This window comes from Eptatretus burgeri, chromosome 8, assembly GCF_056783735.1.
Source record: "Eptatretus burgeri isolate ZD-2024b chromosome 8, Ebu_testis_v1, whole genome shotgun sequence".
Classification (NCBI taxonomy): Eukaryota; Metazoa; Chordata; class Myxini; order Myxiniformes; family Myxinidae; genus Eptatretus; species Eptatretus burgeri.
The window spans coordinates 81,427,123-81,454,180 of NC_140968.1; the positions used below are offsets into that span (position 1 = coordinate 81,427,123).

At 42.7% G+C, this 27,058-nt stretch overlaps 1 protein-coding gene across 6 annotated transcripts in view; it reads left to right on the forward strand.

Moving 5' to 3' along the window:
- Nucleotides 1–27,058, forward strand: part of LOC147022153 (sterol O-acyltransferase 1-like) — a 99,140-nt gene that overhangs the window by 9,135 nt on the left and 62,947 nt on the right. For 4 of the 6 annotated variants that reach the window (XR_015061086.1, XM_085892794.1, XM_085892797.1 and 1 more), the window contains exons 2-5: nucleotides 816–874; nucleotides 14,007–14,143; nucleotides 25,782–25,841; nucleotides 26,249–26,356. Coding sequence is in view for 5 of the 6 variants with exons in the window: in XM_085892794.1 (XP_085748920.1) it covers nucleotides 816–874; nucleotides 14,007–14,143; nucleotides 25,782–25,841; nucleotides 26,249–26,356 (364 nt within the window). In the remaining variant the exon portion in view is untranslated. Of the gene's footprint in view, nucleotides 1–815; nucleotides 875–1,605; nucleotides 1,727–14,006; nucleotides 14,144–21,746; nucleotides 24,781–25,781; nucleotides 25,842–26,248; nucleotides 26,357–27,058 lie in introns of those variants that run through there. The other 2 variants (XM_085892796.1, XM_085892798.1) reach the window with 2 other exon arrangements.

A 27,058-nucleotide genomic window follows, 5' to 3' on the forward strand; every position in this document is an offset into this window, starting at 1 on the left:
GTACATATTTGAACGATGTACGGGAGCTGGGATGAATCCACGAGTAGAGTATTTATCAGTCTCTTGCAGCTCGGGTTCAATTCTGCCCTAAGGTTTAATGAAAGGGCTGAAGTCCTCACGGTTTGGGTATTTATTTGTGCACTTATCTGCAACTTGGGTGCTATCTGAAATGATAATGCAGCATTTATTATATTATTTCCATTGCTCGTACACACTTTCTTACTCTTTCCGTGTCGGCCAAAATAACTGTTGTTAACACGTCCAAATGTGGGTTGTATCGGGATTAGGTTGAAGTATAAAATGAAGCGAGTGATGGGATATAATAGCAGAGTAAGTAATAGCATTCATGCTTCAATGAATGTCACTGTTGCTTGTATGAAACTCATTTAACTTTTTGAGGTGGTGTTGTTTGCACATTGTCTTGGGATGCCACGTGTGTTTCGCTTGCAGCAAAAGGGTGTGGGACATTTGCTTGTGCCAATGACTTGTTCTTCACATTCGCCTGACTTGTAACTCGGTGGATGACGTTCAAATGACATTGCACGATAATTAAATCTGCCTGTCCGGATCACAAACTCGCCTCTGAGCTATCTAGCCTGGGTTGCAATGTCGGCCCAGCTCTGCAAACTGTCAGAGCCCCCCCACCCCATTAGGATCATGTTTGTATGGTTTTCCAATGAGGACATTATCATGTGTGGAGTTATTTTTAACAATTCAATTGCTTGTGTTTGATTCAGCCTGTGCAGTTAGGGGCAGTACTTTCGGCAGGCACGTGTTTCCTCATATTTGTTTTGCCTTTTTTTTTTTTTTTGCAGAAATGCCAAACAATCATGCTAAGTGTGATCGTATTGTTGAGTTGAAGGAAAAAATGCAGGTAGGCCTCTTTGCTGTAGTATTGCATTTCATTTATTTATTGTGATTTGTAGTTTTAACTGCACATGATCACGTGCGTTGTTTCTCAAGCATTTGCTTTTTCTCTTTAATGTTGTGATGACCTTGTCCTGGCAGGGCGGTTTAGATGTACACACAATCACCTCTGAGCTGATCATAGCCTGGGTTTGAATCCTGACCCAGCTATAAACTGTCATTGCGAAAACACATGCAGGGTGAATCATCAATGTGTATGCTGTTCCTCGGATGGACGTTAAATTGGGTGTCCTGTTTGCCGGCATTAGTTGGTGCATGTTAAAGATACCATGGTGTCCTTCGCGAGGAGTACACAAACCATCGTCGGCATCCTGGTCAAATTCCAAATTCCTGTTTTCACTTCCTGTGTCAGAGTGGCGACCCCACCGGGGTGGCCAACCAAACCCAGAAGCTGTTTCTGCAGAAGCGTTGCTCTGCATAGAGCAGGGTACGTTGATGATGATCTCTGATTGCTTGGTAGATAGATGTTTTCTGCATTTACACATGTGCATGTGGTCGTGTCCCAGTAGAGCACTTGTGAAATCTGTTCAAATGACTACGTAGCTACCTCTGCCACCGAAGGTGAAGGAGGTTTTTTTTCACCTCTTTCTGTCTGTTACTTGCAAAATCGAAGATTTTAAAAGTATATTGGTCAGTCAATTTTGTTATTCTGTCTGTCTGTCTGTTTATTGCCTACAGGTCACAATTTTAAACTGATCTTCAAAACACTTCACCACATGGTGGAGTTTGTCTTAAGGAAGCCAGGAGCTTTACCCTCATTTCAACTGGTTCACCGCAGCCTGTGTTTCCACAAATGAAGGTAGATCACTGTTGATTGGAGGGTCAGCAATAGGGATAGAAACACCCCTGACATCCAACTCAGCTGGTGAATCAGCCTGGTATAGCCACTCAAAGTAAGCGGGCCAGCGGGGCTTCACTTCGGACTCCTCTGTCAAGAGTCCACCACACTACGCTCTCATTCCACTACACCGAGGGATGTAGACCATGTGGAGGTACTCGCTATTACCTTCAGAAAATGATTTTCGTTGTGCAGATCACCAATCTGGATGAAATTTGGCATACTTAAAGAATTTTAGACGCTGAGTCCAAATCCACTTGTTTCCACGTCGAGGATGTGAGACAATTGGTCATTTTTAGCAATTAAAGATACACCGAACATTAAAGCACGATTTTGACACAGAAATGAAGAATCGAGGTTAGACTGATATGTAGGTCAAAGAAAACTCTTGTGAGGTCTTAAAATGATACAATATGTTTATACAGAGTTATATATTATCAAAGAAAACCCTATTCACTGTTATTAAAGGTCGTAAACCGAAGCAGTTACATATTTTTACCGGCTGAAAACGTTTGGACCGACCAGACAGGCCTTCGAATTGACCAAGGCAACTTTTTGCTTAAAATGCAGCCACACTGGCTATTAAAGACAGTTACATTGACTATTAAAGACAGTTACAGCGCCTATTAAAGACAGTTACATTGGCTATTACGGATTAAATCAAAGAGACCGTGACTCAGCCTGATGAAAAGTAGAACCGCCACAAGAGGATTACTGTATTGGAACTCCAGTATTTCTTGCTCTGAAGCGGTTGCTGAACTATGCTCTTGACTGCTGCTATTACAAAACTCAAGTCCACTATTACATGCTAACCAACCTGAATACTACTGTGTAGTAGATCACCACAGCAAAAGCAGTGTGACACCTGCATTCACAGTTCGTCGTCAGAATCATCATCAGTTCCGCTTTCATCATCCATAAGTTCCATTTCTGCACGGGTCTGTTCATCGTTGGCGCAGTTTTGACACCCACAGCACTCTGCAGGACAGTCCTTTTGACCGGCAAGAACACTGGTTGGTCTCGCATTTCATCTTCTTCTAATTACATTTCGTCGCCTCTAACGGTTCCTTCGGCGCTGGTGGTTTGCTCAGCCAGTGAACAGTCAGTGCTCCGTTGCGTTCCACCCATCTATGAAATGTAGGAGAAAGGGCTTCTATAAACCTGGATCGCAGACTGATAGTTCACTTTTGCAATGCAGCATCAGAGTGTCGCTTGTAGGCGGCAACTTCTGTTCTCCCAGCGACTGGCTGCAGAACAGCTTGTAGCGAGCCTCATCCACACTCTTCATGGTCGGCTGATTGTACATGGCGCAGACGAATTGTTCCAGGTCGTGAATGATATTCTGATCTAGCGTGAATTCTCGACCAATGCTCCTGAAACAGGTGATGAGATGGGGACTCTTTATCATCAAGTCAAATGGCCTTGTTTTGCCCTTACCGTGGAATGCACTGGTGGTATCACTTCCTGTGAAATTGTGCAAACCTATCAACGCATCGCAGACAGAACTTTCCATGGCATTACTCAGCTTCCTAATGTCAACGACGATAATGTCCTTGGGACTTCCTGTGACCAGATGGAAATTTCGTGCTCGAATCGACTTCAAGTGAGCCAACGCCAACACAAACACATCGGTGTCGAAACTCTCTATGCGCACCGACTCTTCATTCTGTCCCGCGTGAGCGGCATGTAGCAGGAGCTTCGTGTCAGCTTCCTCATGGTCACATTCAAGTTCAGGTACTGACGACACGACACAGTCATGACACCATTCAACGCCTCGATTTTCTCACATTTGCAGGCATGACTGGTGTACAACAGCATGTCGCCCAGTTTTGATGGAGAGATGTTTCTCGTCCACGATTCGACGATGAACTCTATCAACACCTCCTTGTTGGCTCGGCTCAGGAGATAATTGGCCCACTGTTTTGGAAGGGCTTGATCACGTCCGTAGATGGTTCACACCTGAAGATCGCCCACCCTGCCCGCTCGTCTGGCATGCTCCAGGCACTTGATGCTGATACTTAGGTAAGTATCAAACACCGCGTCCAGTCTCGAAGATTGGTATGTCGTGCTTTGGCCACTACGATGTTCAGCACCATCTCTTCCAGTTTTGCCGAAAGTGTTAGGCAGTGAACCAGCCTTTATCGCCTGACTAACGGCCATTCCATCCACAATCGTTGCACCTTGGATAGGCCGAGCGTCCACACGGCAATCGGGCCACAGTTTCAGTATATGGTTGCGGAGTTTGGCTTTGTCCGTCTTTGCAATCGAACCATCACCAGATGCCAGCGGGAAAGATATGTTCGCCAGTGGGTACACGAGCAGATCGTGGAGTGTTACATTGCTTTTCTCTCCAATCAACAGCAGCCGTGTGAAAAGACGACATTCATTCGCAATTTCAACCTTCGACGTCTGCTGGTGGGGAGTCGCCGACTTACCTCGCGCCTTCGAGAAAGTTGCCAATTTGGCCTTCGAAATCGGACTGAAGAATGAGACCTCACCCGAGAGAAGCTGATCACGCATGAATTGCACGACAGCATTCTCTCCCTTGGCATACGTGTTCATCAAGTCCGCGGAAGTGGCTGGCGGTGCGATGACACCTGAACTAATATTGATGAGTTCAAGGTGAGCACTGGAGAAACGGTTAATCATTTGAAGTACTGTGTCCATCACTTGTACCACCACTGCTTTGTTCTTCTTTGAGCTCGACACATCCAAATCCTTTCTCGTTCGGGGCTCATCATGGATACCCGCCATGGACTCACATTTCCTTGCGATTTCCGCACGTGCTGGTTGGGATAGGATCCACTTCTTCACAGCTGTGCTTTTCTGAGTGTAACCAATGAAGCCTCCACTGGTCTTGCTCTCCCTATTTAAAGTCTGCTCTATGATCTGATTACATGCAACACTACTAAATCCATAACGAGTATACCGTTGGGCAGTCCATTTGCCGTCCATAAACGCTTGATAGGTGTCTGGGTGGGAGTGCTCTCGCCCGGCCATTTCCAGCCAGTAAACGGGTACCTTGCATAGTTTAGGTGATCGTACGCAAAGTACCAGGGCATTGACGCTCTCTTGATCGCAAGGTGTTTCGGCCAGTTCGAAGTACGAGTTTCCCGTATAAGCTCTAGTGCTAGCTCCACCATTTCCAAGTAGGGCCATGTAATTTCCACATTTTGGTGTTTGTTCAGGTCATCCCTCACCATGAGTGCTCCCGAGTATAGAACATGTAAATTGAGGTCCGAGTCACCCTGCTTGTGGACCCTGGCTGGCTTCATCCTCTGTAGTTGACTCTGTTTCTGTTGTAGAGCTACTGTCTACAACAGCAGCCTGAGCAATGGAACCAATATCAATGTCCTTCATGGACACCACTTCGCTCTCAGACATTTTTGGTGGACGATAGAAAATCATGTCTGGGTACCCTTCCTGCAGTCTTTTCTTCAGTCTTGTTGCCTGGTAGTTGGCCTTATCCTGACCTTCACATACTCTGAGTAGGTCAATGAACATCTCGCACAACTTCTTCAAATGTATAGATTGCTTTCCATCAATGAGTCTTACCTGGATTACTTTATCACAGAAAATGTCAAATGTTGAGTCATCGTTCACTTTCTGAGTTTGGAGTTTACTTTCACTCTGTCTGTGTTGTGTGTCATTCACATACTCGTAATAACATTTACGGTGATAACAAACTTCCAGCGCCACACAGTCTTTATCCTTTATAGTTGTCATTATTCTCACATCACGTTCATCTCTCCTCAGCTTTCCTCCATCCTGTGTTTCTGCCAGGGACAACTGATCACGTTGAGATTTTCCATTGACACGGATGAATTTGTCTTTTTTCTGGCATATGATACAAATTCTTGGCAGTACACCAGCTGATTTGCCAGCCACCCTTTCTACAGAGGTTCTAAGGAATTTTCTACGTATTTTGTGGTATGAGTGCCCCTCTTCTTCTAGTCCGCCCACCACCTCACTGGCTCTAACAGAAACTGCAGTAGTGCTGGCTTCTGATTTCCTTTTCCTGGCTTCAGCGCGTTTTATATGATCATTTTTACAAAACGATGCAGAGCAGAACCGGTGACGACCGGCATCCGCAGGAGGATCAGTCATTGGCAGCAGTTTCATAATTTGATCAGCCAGAAAACGGCATTTGTTGGTAGTTTCACTATCTGTGGCGTCTCACCAAGCCTACACACACTCGCATAACTTACGCCAGCTCTTATCTGTGAATTGCGTCACTTTCTCATCATCCTCCGTGCCCAAGTGTATGAAACAACGCATATTTGGTTGTTGAAAGACCAAAAATCACTCAATCACACGACAACCATGGGCGCCGCCATCTTCATTTGTTGTTTCCTGGTCGTTTCCTCCGCGATTACAAGCACGCCACGCCCACTTCACGGCGGTAATTTCAAATGGTAATAACTGTCGGTGTGTCAACTTGTGCATATGGAAACAAGTAGGAATTTCAATGGTGTGTTCTCATGAATGTACAGGGTGAATTTCGTTTAGATTGGTAATCTGCACAACAAAACTGAACGAACTGACCCACCTCCACATAACCTAATGGGCATGGAGGAACGCAATTCGTGAATTCCCCTATAAGCAGGTCGAGAATCACTTAACCACAGGTGATTCTCTTATCCCTCACAGATTTCTCACACATAGGCCTCCTTGTCCACCCTCAGCACACATACAGTTTTTTGCCTCAGCTCCCTGAACAGCTCAACTCTGCCATTAACCTGGCCCTGTGACTCTGGTCAATGGTATCCAGTGAACCTTGAGAGACAAAATCTTCTTCGCCCTATGGTGAGTTACAAGCATAGACTCCTATAGAGAAGGACTGGAACCTCCCATGCTCGGGGTTTGTAACTTGAGTCTGAAGGATTAACTTGAGTCCGGGGCTAAAATGACTTCTAGAAGGGCTAGAGACACGATCTCGGGATCCATATAGGGGTTTTTGAGGACGGCGAGTTCAATAGCATCATTTTCAACACTACCTGAGGTCATCTTCAAGGTCAAAAGGTCAAATTACTGAATTTTGGTATTTTTTTGCCCGTTTTTGTGTCTAACTCGTAAACGCTGAGAGATGGCTGATTGTAATAAGATGCAAGTGTGTAGAGCTGTCAAACTTTGATATTTATTTTCATATATCGTATTACATAAACATTATATGCATGTCACAACACTATGCCTATTACAACTATGTCTATGTCTATCATTATCACTAGTCCTGAGGCATCCCAAAGCTTTTTCTTTGTCACTTACATTGAGGACATGAGCTTTCAATAGAATATTAGCTAAAGTAGTACATGCAGCATTACTACTAGCGAAAGATGCATCTACAGAGGATAACAGCTCAGCAAAATGAAATCGGCAATGCATTTTAGTCTTGTCATACAAATTATAGGCATTATGTACAAAAAAAGACGGTTGACATAGTCGGCACACTCAATCCATCCATCCATCCATTGGGACCATACTCTGTGCAGAGCGTCGGTGCTGCCGAAGCAGTTTCCTTGGCTAGTGGGCACAATCCTGGACGGGTCGCCACTCCGACGCAGGATACTCGAATGACTCGATCATCCCCAGCAAGCTGGTACTCATTTTGCCGACCTCGGAAGGATGGCAGGCTGAGTCAACCCCCTGGTGAAGTAATTCAGCGAGGCTTGAACTCAGGACCCTTGGATCCCAAGCCACCACCCTAACCACTGAGCCAACACCAGGCTTACACTCAATCCACCTCTATTCAAATTATCCAGAAACTCAGATGACACCTCGTTACCATCTTCATCATCAATGATCTCCTCCATACTAGTGCTATCGCCATATTTATGAACAAGTTGTCCGGCCAAATAAACTACTTTATGCTTAAGGGCATCGTCAGACCCCAAGAGATCCTCAGTGTCTTGAGGAGTAATCTCGTCAATGAGTTCACTTCGCTCATCTGGATTTATGGAAGTTGTCCAGTTCTTGTCGCAATAAATCACACAATAACTAGATTCGGGCATAATGTCATGCTTAATGAGTGTTTGCAAATTTACAATTTTAGCTGCAGCCATAATGTCAACTACATCAATGTAGAAGTTTCCACCGCTTCTTTGCCTGGCTTGGCCGAAAAACTTCTCCAAGGCTTCATCTGCAAATTTAGCAGGAAGAACGTAGTCAAACTCTTTCTCTGCCAGAAGCAATTTGGCAGCATCCGCATTATTACGTGTGGACACAGTGAAGGCTTCAGCAGTTTGCTGAGTTACCTTCAGCTTACGACCACCACCTCCTTGCCATGCGCAGGTAGATATAATTTGGCAGGCCTGCTCCAGTCCAGTGAAACTTGTACAGTCTGCTGTCCAAGGCTGTCTGGATTCGTCGTACATATAGATAGCTGAGAAACGGTCTTTCACGTTCATCATCTTGAACCACTCTCTCATTATCTGGGTGAGGATGATTGTGCCTTTGCTGATGCCCAGTGAATCCTTGAAGGTCTTTAAAGCAGCTACAGTCTTGTCATTGAACACTTGGCATACCAATGGTACGCTCTGGCGTTGATGGTAGAATGATTAAGCCAGATCGACGAATCATTTTGTATGTACTGGGTCCTATGTTGTGAAGCTGCATTGCGAAAATCATAGTATCGGTATCAAATCGGCGACGATCAAGAGGTTTGAACATAAGATGCAGCTGCGACAGAAGGAAGGTGAAATGAGGAAGCTCGTGTGCCATAGTCATCCAACAGAGCTGGCTTATTACAAGCTGAAGAATTTCCTTGCTTGTGCATTCATAGATGTTAACCTGGTCAATTATGGATCTAATCTGGGACCATTTTGAGAGCAGGCTGTTCTTCTGCAAAGGAAAAAAGTCGTTTGGGCACCTCAATGCCATCTTTCTCAACTCTATTCAAGAATAGAAATCCAAAAGGTGAGTGAACTTGTTGGAAATGAAAGAACTACTTGACAGTTTGTCCAGTTGCATCAGTTCTTGATAGGTAAAGGTTTTCCTTGTCTTTTATGATGTTAAAGTCAGGAAAATAGGAGCTGATTTTAGCACAGAAGTGGTCGAAATCTTGGATATTGTCTGCAGCCTCATCAGCTGCCTGCATCTTCTAAGCTCTTGATTCTGACGTGGAAGATGATGTTGGGTGTGGGGCTGAGGTCACCTGCTTCAAAGCTGATTTCGATACTCCAGGAAATATTGATGGGGTTCTTTGGGTCGTTTGCCACCCCTAACTGACACCCAATCACAATTGAAATGTCTCACAAATATATATCTCCTTTAAGCACCTCAAGCTTTCTTTCTCATTTGGCATTGCCAATATCCATCTCTCCCTCTCCTCAGGATCTTTTGGGAAGGATATGACCTTTTCAGAAGGCGTCCGATCAAAATTTCCTCTACAACCAAAGCAGCTGCAACGACGTGGCATATTGTCACCAAAGCAGGAAACAACACAAAGATCCTGTGAGATCACCAGCTGGACAGTTTCTGAAAGGGAAACTAACAAAACATACATTATTTATCGATGATAGAAATCAGTAAAAGTAGGTGCACAATGTCGTGTTTTGTCATCTGGACTTTACAAAAGTTTTCCTCTATGAGTTCGACACAAAAACGGGCAAAAAATACCAAAATTCAGTAATTTGACCTTGAAGATGACCTCAGGTGGTGTTGAAAATGACACTATTGAACTCGCCGTCCTCAAAAACCCCTATATGGATCCCGAGATCGTGTCTCCAGCCCTTCTAGAAGTCATTTTAGCCCCGGACTCAAGTTAATCCTTCAGACTCAAGTTACAAACCCCGAGATCGTGAGGTTCCAGTCCTTCTCTATAGGAGTCTATGGTTCCCAGTCATCCACTGGCAATATCAAGGAAGGTGATTTTGAAGGCACTCCACAACTATTTAAGATTCCCCAAAGTACCCAGAACACCCACCCCCCCCCCCAATCTCCACTCAGCCTGTTTGCAAACTCTTCAGCAACCCTCTCATCTTTGAGCGTGCCAACATGCAGCCTCGGCTGGGATTGTACCGTTCCCCAGATGTAAGCTGCAACTTCAGAGTTGCTACCACAAGCCTGTGCTCGTTATTGAGGAACTGAGCACTCCGGTCGACCCTGCTGTTCTGGATCATCCTCCAGTGACCATCGACGAGCACATGATCATTCTTCTTTGCCACACCACCAGCGTTGGAATACCAAGTCCAGTGATTAGCCTGTGAGCACTGAAACCATGAACCAGCCACCCTATGTCCATGACTTCTTGCAAAGTCAAGCAACTTGGTGGGATTCTGGGTCTCAGTTCCAGACCCATGGAGATCAACACTTGTCTCTTTACCATCCCTATCAGTTCTAGTCGATGCAATAATATCCCCCAAGACTAGAAGAGTATACCGCCTGGGGCACTGATCAACCACAGACTCGAGCGTGGCATAGAATGCGTCCTTCACGGTGAGATCACTCGCCTCAGTCGGAGCAAATACAGAGACCAGGGAAATGACACCCAATGAGTGATGAATCCTTAGTCTCATAATTAGTACGCTCGTTGATTGGTGTTATGTCAATTATCATTGGAGTCAGCTTATTGGACACAGCGGTAGCACCTCCTTGGGCATGGGTAACCATCACAGGGACCAAACTAATTATAATAGGTGTAACCACCCACCATGATATCACCACTATCAGGTCTCCAAACCTCAGAGAGTGCTGCAATAGCGATGTGCAAACGCTTGAGCTCAGATGATAATAGAGACAGGTGATCATCCTCTCTTAGGGATAGGACATTCCAGGCACCAACCCAAAGAGACTGCCTCAGGTTAACCCAAGGAAACCGCCTTCTGATGGACGACACCTCAGCACCACCCCGACACACGCTACTGCAATCTGACCGGGTAAGGTTACCCCATGGTTTTCCTTCCATCATCAGAGTGGGGGTCCTGAAGGCTTTGCCCCAATTCCGTCATCCGTTGAGCTGCCCTGTGGAGGGCAGCTGCCCTGGAGGTACTCCCACAGAGTGGATTTTCAATTTTCTTTGCATTTTTCTTATGTTTTGCAGCGTGAAGGGTTTTACGGTGGCCGGACTGCAAATCCTGCCACCAACCTCCATTAATAAAAAGTAACCCAACTGCAGGAGAACATCTGTAGACAGAGTTGGGCACTAGATATGGATGGCCATTGGCTCACAAGGAGCTCCTTTGCTCTTTGATAATGGCCACACAATAATCGTGTGATGTGGCTTGTCGAGTATTTTATGGTCTCACTAATGGTGGAGGTACACAAGCAGCAAATTCTCCGGAGGAGAAACCAAAGTAATATCTATAGAAAAGAGAAAGAGAGCCAACTTTGCACCATAATTTGAAAGGGTCAAGTTTTGAGGTCAGATTGAGAGAGTTGATGAGTCAGATTACTTTGGATTAAGTTACATCCAGTAAGTATGTGGAGCTATAATCTTCCCAGATGTGAGAGCAATACTCTGCACAAGGACGAATCAATCATTTTATGTCGTTGAAGTAACTGTTCCGAGTAGAAGAATCTTCGACATCTGAACAGGACTTCTCGTTTTGTAGAGGCACATTTAGCTATTTGTGTAATGTGTGGATTCCAGTCTAAATTTTATGCTTGGGTAATACTTAGTTTCATAAAAGAAGTCTAGAAATAGTAAGCACATCAAAAGCTACATTCATTGCGGGGTGGTGGGTTTGACTCCCAAAAATAAGTGTTTGCTCTCTTCTCAGAAACTACACACACAATTTCAATAAAACTTGACCACAACCTTCATCACCCGTGATGTACCAAAGGCTGTTCACAGTATTAAAAACAAGCTCGAATGAGCTAAGATCCTCATCCTCTTAATGATGACGTTATAAAAACGAATATGACGTCATTGTGGTGTATCGGGCTTGCAATATGTTTTCTGTGCTAATGCCCGGCTTAATTCCCGCAAACAAAATTCAAACAGCTTGCCTAGTTTCGGAGCTAATGGTATAGGCGATTTTCATTAGCGGTGATATTATGACGTCAACTTTTTTTCGAGGAAGAATTTCCAAAATCGGAGATGGTTACTGCCTGCACTTGGGCTTTCTGCATCTACGTGGCAAGTTTCACGAAGATCCGATGAAAACTCTGGGTTGTGAAACAAAAAATGTCATAAATATTGATATGACGTCATAGTGATGTATCATATGTGCGGTAATTCATCTCTGCTAATGCCCTGTTCGATTCCCGCAAACAGAATTCAAAAAGCTTGCCGAGTTTCGGAGATAATTTTTTAGGTGATTTCCATTAGCGGAGATATTTTGACGTCATAACATTTTTTTCTCGGAGGATTTTTCAAAATCGGAGACCATTACTGTCTGCGCAGGGTATTTTTACATGTATACGCCAAGTTTCAGGAAGTTTCGATGAACACTGTAGGCTGTGAAACAACAAGCTCGAATGAGATAAAATCCTCATCCTCTTAATGATGACGTCATAAAAACGAATATGACGTTATTGTGATGTATCAGGTTTGCGATAAATTATCTGTGCTAATGCTTGGCTTGATTCCCGCAAACAAAATTCAAACAGCTTTCCAAGTTTCGGAGATAATGGTATGGGCGATTTCCATTAGCGGCGATATTATGACGTCAACTTTTTTTTCTGGGAAGAATTTATAAAATCGGAGATGGTTACTGCCTGTGCGTGGGCTTTCTGCATATGCATGGCAAGTTTCACGAAGATCCGATGAAAACTCTGGGTTGTGAAACAAAAAATGTCAAAAAATAGGAATGACGTCATAAATATTGATATGACGTCATAGTGATGTATCATATGTGCAGTAATTCATCCCTGCTAATGCCCTGTTCGATTCCCGCAAACAGAATTCAAAAAGCTTGCCTAGTTTCGGAGATAATTTTTTTTAGGCGATTTCCATTAGCGGAGATATTTTGACGTCATAACTTTTTTTTCTCGGAGGAATTTTCAAAATCGGAGATGGTTCCTGTCTGCGCAGGGTATTTTTACATGTATACGCCAAGTTTCAGGAAGTTTCGATGAACACTGTAGGCTGTGAAACAACAAGCTCGAATGAGCTAAAATCCTCATCCTCTTAATGATGACGTCATAAAAACGAATATGACGTTATTGTGATGTATCAGGTTTGCGATAAATTATCTGTGCTAATGCCTGGCTTGATTCCCGCAAACAAAATTCAAACAGCTTTCCAAGTTTCGGAGATAATGGTATGGGCGATTCCCATTAGCGGCGATATTATGACGTCAACTTTTTTTTCTGGGAAGAATTTATAAAATCGGAGATGGTTACTGCCTGTGCGTGGGCTTTCTGCATATGCATGGCAAGTTTCACGAAGATCCGATGAAAACTCTGGGTTGTGAAACAAAAAATGTCAAAAAATAGGAATGACGTCATAAATATTGATATGACGTCATAGTGATGTATTATATGTGCAGTAATTCATCCCTGCTAATGCCCTGTTCGATTCCCGCAAACAGAATTCAAAAAGCTTGCCTAGTTTTGGAGATAATTTTTTTTAGGCGATTTCCATTAGCGGAGATATTTTGACGTCATAACTTTTTTTTTCTCGGAGGAATTTTCAAAATCGGAGATGGTTCCTGTCTGCGCAGGGTATTTTTACATGTATACGCCAAGTTTCAGGAAGTTACGATGAAAACTGTAGGCTGTGAAACAAAAAAAGTCCACAAGAACAACAACGTGAGTAAGACTTAGAGATCCTCCACGAGGATCTAAAAACAATCAAGGTCTGAGGGAGTCTGGTGGGGTTTGAGTGACTGTTGCTCCTGATGTAGGTGAGCTTCACGACGTGCTGCCCTTTTTTATTATTCTACGACAGCAAGAAACCATTTAGAATGAAGCGTGGCACACTTCTCTTTTTCGAACTAGATTATTTTAGTATATAGCAGTTGTTAAATGGGCTGTGGGGAGGTTATCACCATGACTGCACCACTTAATCCAAGCCAGTTTTTATAGTCATTACTTGTTCTGATGTATGAAATCTGAATGTTCAGGTTACCAGATTGCTCTCTGTTCACATTAATTTGAGTGATATTTTGAGCCATGAGCTGAAATGAAATTTTTTATTTCAATTAAAAAAGCAGTTCTTAAATTTTAATTGCCTTCGTTGAAAAATTACTTTTTGTCATTTTATGCATTAATTTTACTTGGATTTATAACAGTTATTGCTTTTGAAAAAGGCATCAAACTCGGACGTAAGAACAAAATTCTTTGATTCCCCACTGCACAGAGACTGAAGAAGGACTTGGTGAACCAGTTTGAAGGAAGGGTTGAAGAAATCGTCCAGACGCTAGTTCACGAGACCACACTATCTCTCCCACCTGGAACCAATGGGAATGGAAATGGTTCAGAAAACACCAACAACAGGTCTCCCAGTGTGCCACCACTCTTGCTCGATATTAAAAAGCAGCCACTTCAGTTTTGAATGCTTTTTAGCTGGAATAATCACTTTAAATTGTAACATGACCAGCCGTGCTTACATAAGTCAGGTTTGGAGCTATTCAAAAAGTATGTATCATTGGAGAAGATGAGGGATGTGAGTTGTTGGGTGGTGTTTAACCACATGTTACAAAACGCGTTCTGGGGGGAGGTAGTGTTTTGAGTTATATCACACTAATTCTGTTTAATGCAGGATACCGTATGGTAAAGACAGGTTTAGTGCCCGTGTTCAATACATATTATCTTGTGATCCTGGTCTAATAAATGATTCTTGAGTCCCACTTGATATTTTACCTCCAATGACGGGGACTGAGTGGTGAAAGCTCACAGAATTACTTCTGGCACCTGAATGTAAATTAAACTTGTACATGGCCGCTATGGTATTCAGTCATGGACAAACGATTTATTACAAGATGACAGTCTCGTTAACGAAGAAAGGTTTATGAAGACATAGTGGGGAGGGTGGGGGTCAAAGGAAAACAAACCATGCTTAATTTGGACAATTACGGACTGACGCCTACTTAATCCTATACCTTAACAATACTGATGCCCACACATAGAAAGAAAGAAAACTAACAGATGGAAAGGTAAAAGAAGATGAGGATGAAACACCAATTTCATGAGGCAACAAACAGTGAGCTTGGTGAACGTTGCTCAAGGTGTCCGTTCTGAGTGAAATATCGTCATCGCCAGCTACAGTTGTTCCTTCTCTCAGAAATGGCTTACTCCAAACTCTCCCTGCCTCGTTGAAGGCCGATCACTAACTTATTGGCTCTAACTGTCTACTCCAGGGCAAACTGCAAGCTGAAAAAAAAACATCCTGGGTTGTGACATCAGCCCTAATGATTGGCTCCCGGAAGAACTGCCTGCCATTCATGAATGAGGGACGTCGGTCTATACATTAAAGCTTATTGGCTGGGTAAGGGTGCACGTTTCAGTTCATGACCTCTGGCTTCATGCCAGACCATGCCCCGCTTCTTCATTGGGTATGTTCTCGTATTTAAAATGCCATCTAGTGACAATCAATATGTTGAATCAAGATATAGCCTTAAGTTCGGTCTTGTCGTAGGGGAGAGGGGATTAGGGACTTGCGTCACATGTTATCGACTCATGAATGACTTCAAAGAGGTAAAGGAAAAAAAATCAAATAAATAATCAGAGGAATGACAAAAATAACAGGGTAATTGCAAAGGGGTGAGAGTGATGATGAAGTACAATAATGGGCATTGACATAACAGTTTTGCTAAACACGTAATGAAGATTCAACTGATGACACTAAATAGTTATCCCAACCCCTGGGGCATTTTTGTTACAATATGTAAGAGGATAGCGTATACATAAATCTCCAGCTCCTTTTCATTTTGATTACATGCTCTTTCAAGGTCTAAATGCTTGATTTACAGTCACCTGTATTAAACAGCTAAATGGTGTCTGGTGTGGTTTTTCAGTAAGTTTTCATTGTGTGTATGGTCTTGCGTTATCAAGCTTTAGAGTGGTGGAGTAAAATTTGGTGAGAAATGTGTAATTTATGAAGGCCCCTTCCACGTCAATTAAGCTATCATTGTCAACACTATCCTTAATGGGGAGACGTCTACATTTTGCTATTAGATCTGCAAAAATGACAAGATTTTGACCTCCACTGATCACTTCATTGTTCTCCCAACTTCCTTTTTACACCTCTACCGCCAAAGGCTTTTGGGTTGTGCGTCCGTCCATGATCAATTCTTGTTACTTCATTAACTTGCGAACCACTGAAGGGATTAAAAAAAAAACTATTGGTACAATGGTGTATTTTGATGCAATGATGAACTGATTAGATTTTAGGTTCAAAGTGTCAAAGGTCATTGGACCTTCAGCTAAAAGTAGCAGATTTTGGTTGCCTCAGTAAAGGTGCTGTCACACCTTGACGATTTAGCCAGCGTATGCCGACTGATGAAAAATTTGTCTAAAACGCTGGCACACGTCGAATACGTTATGGGTAAATTTTGTATACGTTAAGAGCACGCTGAAAAAGTATTCGTACTACGCTGAAAAACGTAGTACGCTGGCTTTCATAGTTGTACTTTGCGGTTGTCCTCAAATTTTAGCATGCTTGAAATTTTACGACGTATGCCAGCGTATGACTCACACGTTCCGCTACGCTGGCCATAAGTTGTAGGCACGTAATGCGATCATTGACACATGTCGACACACATTACTTGTAAGTTACTCATAAGTCGAAACACGTAGAGGTAATGATTAGCGTACCCGAAACTTATTTATAACCTATGAGTAACGTGTTGTAGGCACGTTACCCGATCATTGACACATGTCGAGGCACGTTACTTGTAAGTTACTCATAAGTCGAAACACGTCGAGGTAATGCTTAGCATACCCAAAACTTATTTCTAACCTCTGAGTAACGTGCTTTGAACCTATGTGTAACGTACCTCCAACACATATTGACGTATGTAGACGTATTTGATTGACGTCTTCCGGACGACCACAGAACTTACTGAACGTGTTTCTAATTTACAGCTACTGTATAATGTCGTAGTGGCAGTGTTTTAAAAAAAAAACAACAACAATAACTTCCGATATTTCGTCACGTGCCGTTACGTCACGTCCGATTGCCTCTTCAGTTTGCTCATGTCTTATTCTTAGTTCCTCCTCTGAATATTTTCTGTTTGAGGATATTGTCACGTCGACGTCGAAACTGAAAAGCAAATGTCCGAATATATTTTAACATTCGTGATAGACTTAAAAAACACAAAAACATCAAGAACAACAACTTCAGATATTTCGTCACGTGCCTTCACGGAGAAGGAGAAAAAAATAAGTGTGCCTTGACGGAGAAAATAAGTTACGGGTATGCTAAACATTACCTCGACGTGTTATGACTTAAGGCCCGGTCGCACCATGACGTTTTAACCAGCGATGGCAACGTATTAAAATTTATGTAAAACGCTGGCTTACGTTGAACTTTTGATGTTTTTTTTTTAAAGATTCGGACGTATTCATAGCGACTTGGTCTTATGTATAACGCATTAGTAACGGACACAGAACGTTTCGTTGTGTTATAGATAACTTGTACCAACGAATGCTGAACCTGTTGTCGGCCTACACAACCGATGCCCAACGATAGTCTAACTTAGGCATAGCGCGTTGCACGCATCGCCGACGATGACGTGACGTAGCCTATTAAAAGGCTGACGCACAACGATTCGAATCATAACTGCCGTAGAAATGGAAGTGTCAACATCGCAGTCACACCTTGGCGATCTTGCCAGCGTATGCCGACCTAAGAAAAATGTGTCTAAAATGTTGGGGCACGTCAAATACGGTACGAGTAAGTTTGGTATACGTGAGTAGAACGCTAAAGTACGCTATCATACGTCGTAGTAAGTAGAGTACGTCAAGAAATTTTAAACATGTTCAAAATTTTACGACTTACTTGGCGTATGACACACGTTCCGCATGCGATGGGGATAAGTTGCACACACGATATGCGGACGCTTACACACGTCCACAAAGGCTACTTATAAGCTACTCATAAGTCGAAACACGTCGCGGTAATGTCTTTTTTACGCGAAACTTATTTCTAACTTATGTTTGACGTGCTTTGAACCAATTCTTTACGTAGTCCCAACACACATTGACGTATGTAGACGTATTCCAATGACGTCTTCCGGTCGACAAAAAAAAATAAATGAACGTGTTTCTAACTTACAACTGCCATATAAAGACGTGTTCCCAGCGGTTTTGGGAATTGGTATATAAAAATGGTGTTCTTAAAAGGGGAACCCAACAGTGTTTTCGAGTCCTTTTTGAGTCGATGTCCATGTCAGCAGTAACAGTATCGGTATCAGTATCAGTATTAGTGTTAGTAGTAGTTTGTTCATGTTGGCAGTAGTAGGTGAGTGTGAGGGGGAGGGTGTGGGTTATGATGGATCCTCCTTGCGTCCGCGTGTCCACGGGTAGGAGACATCTTTGCACCATTGTTCGAAGTTCTTCGCGGCTAATTTTTTTATGGGGCTTTTTCAACAATGAGCTATGGCTTGTTTTTACGATTTAGGGCTATTCATAACGGGTTGGACAAATGCACAATGAACTAATAATGTGCATAGAGCGCTTCGATAACTTATAGATACGGTATACCAACGAATAATTATCGTTTAGCCGGCGTTCACAAACTATGCCCAACCATAGCCTAACTTATCCATATCGTGCAGCAGTTTATCTTTGCCGGTGACGTGGGGTTTGCTATTCATAGGCTGCCACTCAACGATTTAAATGGCTGCATCTCCACTATTGAAAGTAGACGCTTGCGCTCAACAATTGGATTTTTTTTACACTCAACGACTTTTAAACGGTAGCACTCAGCTATTTTCATTGTTTACAATGAACGATTTAAATTGCTGTCACTCGCCTTTGTTTTTTGACGCTGGGGTTTGGAAATTTGAAGCGTTTCTTCTGAACGTGTTAAAACGCTCAAACTCGACTATTTTAAATAGACGCTGCCGATGGACAATTGGAATCATAGCCAAGCTAGACATCGAAGTGTGAACATCCTCGTCATGCCAAAGAAAAGTTTGAAGAATGCTCCAAATAAGTGTCCTGGCCGTGGCCGTGGACACTGACACAAGGACGATCCATTATACCGACGTCTTTCAGCCTATGAGTAACTTAAAAGTAACATCTGTCGACGTGTGGCAACGATCGCGTAACGTGCCAACAACACGTTAATCATAGGTTAGAAATAAGTTTCGGGTACGCTAAACATTACCTCGGCATGTCTCATCTTATGATTAACTTACAAGTAGCATATGTTGACGTCTGTCAACGATCGCAGACCGTGTATACAACTTGTGGCCAGCGTAGTGGAACGTGTGAGTCATACGCCGGCATACGTCGTGAAATTTCAAGCATGCAAAAATTTGAGGACAACTGAAAAGTACAACGACGTATGGCAGTGTTTTTCAGCGTGCTCTCAATGTTATCAAAACTTACCCATAACGTATTCAACGTGTGCCAGCGGTTTAGAAAATTTTTTCTAAAATCGGCATACGTTGGCTAAAACGTCAAGGTGTGACTGGGCCTTTATGAGTAACTTACAAGGAACTAGTGTTGACGTGTCAACGATCGCATATCGTGCCTACAACTTATTCCCAGCGTAGCGGAACGTGTGAGCCATACGGCGAGTACGTCGTAAAATTTTCAGCATGCTTGAAATTTCACGACGTACGAGACGTACCATGAAATATGATAGCATACTTCATCGTTTTTCAGCCTGCTCTTAATGTATACACAACTTATCCATAACGTATTCGACGTGTGCCAGCTTGGTTCGGCAAATTTTTCATACGTCGGCATACGCTGGCTAAATCGTCAAGGTGTGACTGCGTGGTTGAGACTTTCAATTTTCAGGCGGTTATGATTTAAATCGGCATGCGGCAGGTTTTTAACAGGCTACGCCACGAGTTCGTTGGCGATACGTGCAGCACGCTATGCCCAAGTTAAACTATCGTTGGGCAAAGGTTGTGAACACTGACAACAGGCTTAGCATTCGTTGGTATAAGTTATCTAGAAGACCACGAAACGTTCTGTGCCCGTTACTAATATCTTATGGATACGACCAACATGTTATAAATACGACCAAAACTTAAAAAAAAACATCAAAATTTCAGCGTACGCCAACGTTTTACATACATTTTTATACGTTGCCATTGCTGGCTAAATCGTCAAGGTGTGACAGCGCCTTAACTTGTGAACTGCTGGAGGGATTTTGACTAAACTTGACCAAACTATGGACTGTAATACAAAGATGAACTGATTAATTTTGGGGTTCAAAAGGTGAAAGACCGAAGGTCAAGTGCCCTTTAACTCTAGATCGGATACACCAGGTGTACACGGAACTGAATGTACACGTATACAGGAATCCACGTAATTTAACGGAAACAATGGGAAAACCCAGGGGAAGACACATCTCGGGTTAATTACTCTCGCCGAAGGAGAGGGTATTGTGTTTGGGTCCATTTGTTTGTTTGTCTGTCTGTCTGTCTGTCTTTTTTGTTTGTTCGCACAGAACTTTCGTGTTTTTCTCCGGAACCGCTTGTCAAATTGAGACAAAATTATCACCATAGTTGTGACTACTCATGTGGAATGATTTAATCATAATTATGATGTCATAGGTCATGTGGTGTGGCACCCATGTTGAAAAAAAACGGAAAAACTTTGGACCTCTTGCTCTGAAACTGCACCAAGGAAAAAATTGAAACTTGGCACATGGCAAGTTCTTACAGGGAATGTGATGTATGTATGTATGTATGTGTATATATGTATATATATATATATATATATATATATATATATATATATATATATATATATATATATATATATATATATACACACACACACACACACACGAGGTGTGTTCAAAAAGTATCCAACCTTAATTTTTCGTGAGTAAACAAATGAAGCGAGGGAGGCGTGGTTTGGTGCATGTATGTAGGCGATCCTAATTCGTATGCGTGAATATTTTCCCACCTGCAGAAGCTGTCAGTTGCCGACAGACCGCCGATGAGTGAGGAAGTGTAAGTGAGTGCCGTCAGATTTTCGTTTTTGACAAACTGACAGAAAAACTTGAACAACGCTTCTGCAATAAATTTTGTGTAAAGCTTGGCGATTCCCAAGTGGAAACGATCCGCAAGATTCAACAGGCCTTCAGGAACGAAGCAATGGGCACCACACAGATAAAATAGTGGTACAACTGCTTCAAAGATGGTCACACATCAGTGGAAAGTGAAGCACGTTCTGGTAGGCCCTCAACATCCCGAAATGAGACCGTCATTGACCAAGTGAGGACCCTGCTGATGCAGGATCATCGAATCACGATCAGAGAACTTGCAGATGAGGCGGGCATCAGCATTGGATCTGTTCATTCCATTGTGACTGAGGATTTGGGCTTAAGGAGAATCTCAGCGAAGTTCGTGCCAAAGCTGCTAACGATCGAGCAGAAGCAACTCCGTTTGAAGATCGCACAGGACATGCTGGAGACTGTGAACAGCGATCCCAACTTCTTCAGCACAGTGATCACTGGCGATGAGACCACAGTCATCCGTCATTTTGTCAAAAACGAAAATCCGACGGCGCTCACTTACACTTCCTCACTCATCGGCGGTCTGTCGGCGAATGACAGCTTCTGCAGGTGGGAAAATATTCACGCATACAAATTAGGATCGCCTACATATGTGCACCAAACCACGCCTCCCTAGCTTTATTTGTTTACGCACGAAAAATTAAGGTTGGATACTTTTTGAACACACCTCGTATATGTGTATATGTATATATATATATATATATATATATATATATATATATATATATATATATATATATATATATATATATATATATATATATATATATATATATATATATATATATATATATATAACCTGGTGTTGGCGCAGTGGTTAGGGCAGCGGCTTGGGACCCAAAAGGTCCTGAGTTCAAGCCACGTTGGGCTACTGAATTATACACCAGGGGTTGACTCAGCCTGTAATCCTTCCCAGGTCGGCGAAATGAGTACCAGTGTATGCCCCGGTTAGAACAGGTGTACCATATCCCTGTGTGTCGTATGAGGTGATCAGGGTTGTGTCAGGAAGGGCATCCGGCGTAAAAACCTATGCCAAATCATTACGCGGACAATAAAACGGATTTCCATACCGGATCGGTCGAGGCCCGGGTTACCAACGACCGCCACCGGTACCATTGGTCAGCAGGGTACCGGTGGAAATTGTGCCACTGCTGGGCGAAGGAGGAGAAGGAGACGGGGAGGGCGGGTCCAGAGGTGGAAGGGTAGAAGTGTGGAGGTGAGAGTTGGAACTCTGAATGTTGGGACGATGACTGGCAAAGGGTGAGAGTTGGCTGATATGATGGAGAGAAGAAAGGTGGATATACTGTGTGTACAAGAGACCAAGTGGATGGGGAGTAAGGCTAGGAGCATTGGAGGTGGTTTCAAACTGTTCTACCATGGTGTGGATGGTAGGAGAAATGGTGTCGGGGTAATCCTGAAGGGGGATTATGTCAAGCTTAAGGTATCAGGTTGTGGACATGAGGGAGCAGACTCGCATCTACTTCTCCATGCCAAACATGCTGTTAGAGAAGGACACAGCAAAATACTCATAAGGACTGTAGATTCTGATGTTGTTATCATAGCCATCTTGGCCTATCATCAAATTAGTGTTGAAGAATTATGGATAGCATTTGGAGTGGGCAGAAATAAATGCAACATCCCTATCCATCAGTATGCCAGAAGTTTGGGACCACAGATGTGTTCAGCTCTGCCTTACTGGCATGCCTATATCGGCTGTGATACAATTTCAGCATTTGCAGGGCATGGCAAGAAATCTGCCTGGAAGGTGTGGAAGGCATTCCCTGAAATCACTGACACATTTATCAGTCTCTCCATGAATCTTTCTGAAATAACAGAGAGTCAAATGGCACATCTGGAGAGGTACACAGTCCTCTTGTATGACAGGACAAGTTCATGTACTGACATCAATTAATGCCGACAAATGCTTTTCACCAAGAGAAGTCGGCAAATCGAAAATATCCCTCCCACAAAAGCAGCATTAGAAGAACACTGCAAAAGGGCAGCTTTGCAAGCAGGACACATTTGGGGGCAGTGTCTGATCAGGATGCCAGAGTTACCGGATGAATGTCAGTGGGGCTGGAAGAAGACTGACCAAGGAATGGTACCCCACTGGACAAATCTGTCCGAAGACTCTGTTCATTGTCAAGAGCTCCTTCACTGTAACTGCCAAAAACGATGCAAGTGTATTTAAGCTTCCCTCCCATGTACAAATCTGTATGCTTGTGATGGATAGTGCTCTCGGGATTGAAGGAACATAGCATTGCTGGACAGAATTTCTTCTGCATCTGTGTGTCAATAAGCTACATATGAGCCCTTGAAATTAATAATTTGCAATATTTACATTGTCTAGCTACCTTCTATGATGCCTCTCTGGGGTATATACACACAGACAAAAGGTAGACTGAGTAAAAGATTTAACATCTGTAAATACTTCAATTTAAATGTTTAATCAAAATAACGGTAATTAAACTAATTAAAATACCATTATTAATTATTGAAATATTTTTTTAGATGTCAACTCAATTTCTTTGAATCATGCATGAAATATGGTGATATTAAAGCATATGCAAGTAATATCTAACATAATTTGATGGAAATGGTTGTTTTTTAAATTGATTAATTAGCATTTGGCGGCCATCTTGGATTTTGCTAAATTACACCCAAATCTGAATTTGGCCAGTTTGGGTCTTGTTAAAATATTAATCTATATATAAAAAACTCCCTTTGTGCCAAATGGCATGTTGGTATCCACTTTTGCAAGATCATTTCACCAATTTACCCTACTTACCTATAGATGCTTTAACGTGTGTGTGTGTGTGTGTGTGTGTGTGTGTGTGTGTGTGTGTGTGTGTGTGTGTGTGTGTGTGTGTGTGTGTGTGTGTGTGTGTGTGTGTGTGTGTGTGTGTGTGTGTGTGTGTGTGTGTGTGATTTGGCTGTTACCAAGCTCCTGCAACAGGAAAATGAAGAAATCAATTAATTTATTCAGTTACTCATTTCAGTTTTGTCTTCTATAATTTACTCTCTTCTTTGAAGTACTGTAATATTTATATTGGTTTTGGCCTGTCTCGTTTTCATGATGGTTGAATGACTCGTGATGGTCAGAACCTCAGTTCAAATCCCATATACTTTGTGTTTATAAATCGTCGACTTATCTTCTTGTATTTCACACTCGGTTATACTGATGTCTCCTCATGCCACTTGTGATTTTTGTTAAAGCTCCATTATTCCTCGATCAATGTTTATAGATTTGCTCCGTGTGAAAGTGTATTTTTTTATTTTTCCAAATTACAATTTTTTGACGAATTTCTGTTTCTCATGATGGTAATCAACATCAATTTACAATCACATGTTTCCTGCTTTTGTTTAAGTCAAACCAGTTGAAATTTGCGTTCATATTTGAGTGCTACAACTCATTTAAAGGCAGATGTGAAAGTGTACAGAATGAAGCACGTGCTGCAAAACCAGCCACCTTGATCAGTAACGCCAACAGCAAGTGCGTTGATCTGATTCGGACTGACCATAAGTGTGCATTGACATCTGCAATCATTAATGAGTACCTTGAGTCAAGAAGATTTTGATGAACAAGGCAAGTAATGATGATTGTGAAATTTCAATGAAATGCTGAAACGGATGTGCTCGCCACTATGGTGTTGGCTTAATGGTTAGGGTGGTGGGCTTGGGATCCTAGGGTCCTGAGTTCAAATTCCACTCAGCTGTTCAATTAATACCAGGTGGGGTTAACTCGGCCTGTCATCCTTCCGAGGTCGGCAAAATGAATGCTAGCATGCTGGTATTCTGTGTCGGAGTGGCGACCCATCCAGGATTATGCCCAATAGCCAAGGAGACTGCGAAGGCAGCACCAACACTCTGCACAGAGCATGGTCCCAATGGGTGGGTGGATGTGCTCGCCACCGTGGGGAAGAAGGTAATGCGACATTTAGTGCATGAGCCCTTCAAAGCAAGAGCTAAGCACCCCCGAAACGTTTTCACTTTACCTCCTATCTCCTCTCCCCACCCCCCCTCAATCCCCCCCCCCCAAAGATGGTCAGCACACCTCTCTCTGAACATTTGGTTGAGAAAATTAATCATCTTTATTTTCCCATCGATGTCTATTCAGAGCGACTCCAGTGTTTATTTGGACGAATCTTCCATTGTCGATGAAGAATGATGCCTCCACTGATGTGTACTTGTCTTAAATATTCATGTTACCGAAGGAATATGCATCACTGTCTAAAGCTGGAGAATATACCTTGTAAAGTAATGCTAGTCTCGTTTTTGTTTTACATGTACAAGCTTTGTTACAAACGCAAACGAAATTCCACATGGAATTTCAAACACTCGTATTAGCATGCCTTGTCAAATCGCAACTGTTACCGTGATCTTTCTTCCATGCATGTATTTTGCCTCATGAAACGGTACCGATGAGATGGAGAAATTAGACTGGCCGACATGGTCTAAATTATCTTCTGATCCATTATCAAGCTGGAATCGTTCATTCCCAGAGCAATAACAATTAGCCGACCTTCAACCTTGATGAAGAGTCCCGTTTGAATTGAAGAAAATTTTCAAATGAAAGGGGGATATGTTAAGTGAAGTTGCTTCTTGCATCCTGTTTTAAATCGCAGCCTTGATACTTTTCCCACCTTTGTATGTTGACTTCGTCGAACGCTGATGGATGGTCTTGACCTCCTCTTACCAAAACGGAGATCCTGGCTCTTGAAAACACAAGCTTCTCCTTGCTATTCATACATATCATTTATTCTGAAGAGTGTACGCCTGGCAGATATTTTGCAATGTGGTGTTCCAGTCGCGTTGTGGCCTGTCCTCCCTGCTGATGCTGTTTAGCGAGCTCCATGTGATTTGATTGCCAGAATTGCAAGATGTATTTTATGCAAATTGGCCTAAACTTGCTTCCCTCATTCGCAGGAACCTGAAGCGCCCTCCAGAGGAAGGGAAGCTGTTTCTGCCACGAAAGTCTTTGCTTGAGTAAGTTAAAAAAAAAAAATTTCCCCCACTTTCAGATAATCTTGTGCCTCGGCATGCATCCAAAAGTTTGTTTTACAGAACAAAAACAACAAAAGCTAACTGACAAGTTGTGCATTCAAATAAAGGCCTATTTTTCATTGTTTGGTGGAAGTGAGAAGGTGGGTGGGGGTGTTGGGAGAGTGCAAAACGGTCCAGGGGGTCTGCAATCGAAAGATTCAGTACATTTCTTTGATGCGGTCATGATGAATCTCAGCAAATATTGAAGCAAATATAAACTTGTAAAAATAACCAAACTGAATTTCAAGGCAAGTGTGAACGATCAACAACCTTTGATCCTTTTAAGATTGATTTCTCAGAATACATTAACTGCCCACATGTGTGTAACAGTATTTCTGGGATGTTTTCAGTGAGCTGTTTGAGATAAACCATGTGCGAACCATTTACCACATGTTCATCGCTGCACTCATCCTGTTTATCATCAGCACCATCGTCGTTGATTTCATCGATGAGGGCAGGTAGGTTGATTGGGCTTCCTGATTGCATTGTGGGTTTCACTCTTATTTTATTCTCCCTAAAAATCCTTTGCAAATAAGTATTTTCTTTGTTTATGCTTTGCACAATGATCACTGCTTGACCGGTGTTTTGAAGAGCTTTTATGCAAGGGTTCCATGTCCATTCCTTTGCGTCTATATTTAAAATGTTCCTCCATATTGGAAGAATATGCCTGATGTTGGCTTAATAGTTAGGGTGGTGGGCTTGGGATCCTATGATCCTGAGTTCAAATCCCACTCAGCTGTTGAATTAGTACCAGGTGGGGTTTACTCTGCCTGTCTTCTTTCCGAGGTCGGCAAAATAAGTGCCTGCTTACTGGTATACTGTGTCGGAGTGGCGACCCGTCCAGGATTGTGCCCAATAGCCAAGGAGACTGCTTAAGCAGCACCAACGTTCTGTACAGAGTATGGTCCCAATGGATGGATGGATATTGGAAGAATACAAAGCAATACTAATGATATCGAGATGCAGCCTTTTTTTTGGCTCTGTGACTCCTGTTTTTTCTTCCTCTTTATGCCTCCGCTGATGAAATCGTCGGAGGCATTATGTTTTCGGGTTGTCCGTCAGTGCTAAGTTTCTCTTTTCTCTGCAACCGCTAATCCGATTGACACAAAATTGTCACTGTAGGTGCGACTGCTCATGTAGAATGTTTTATTAATAATTAT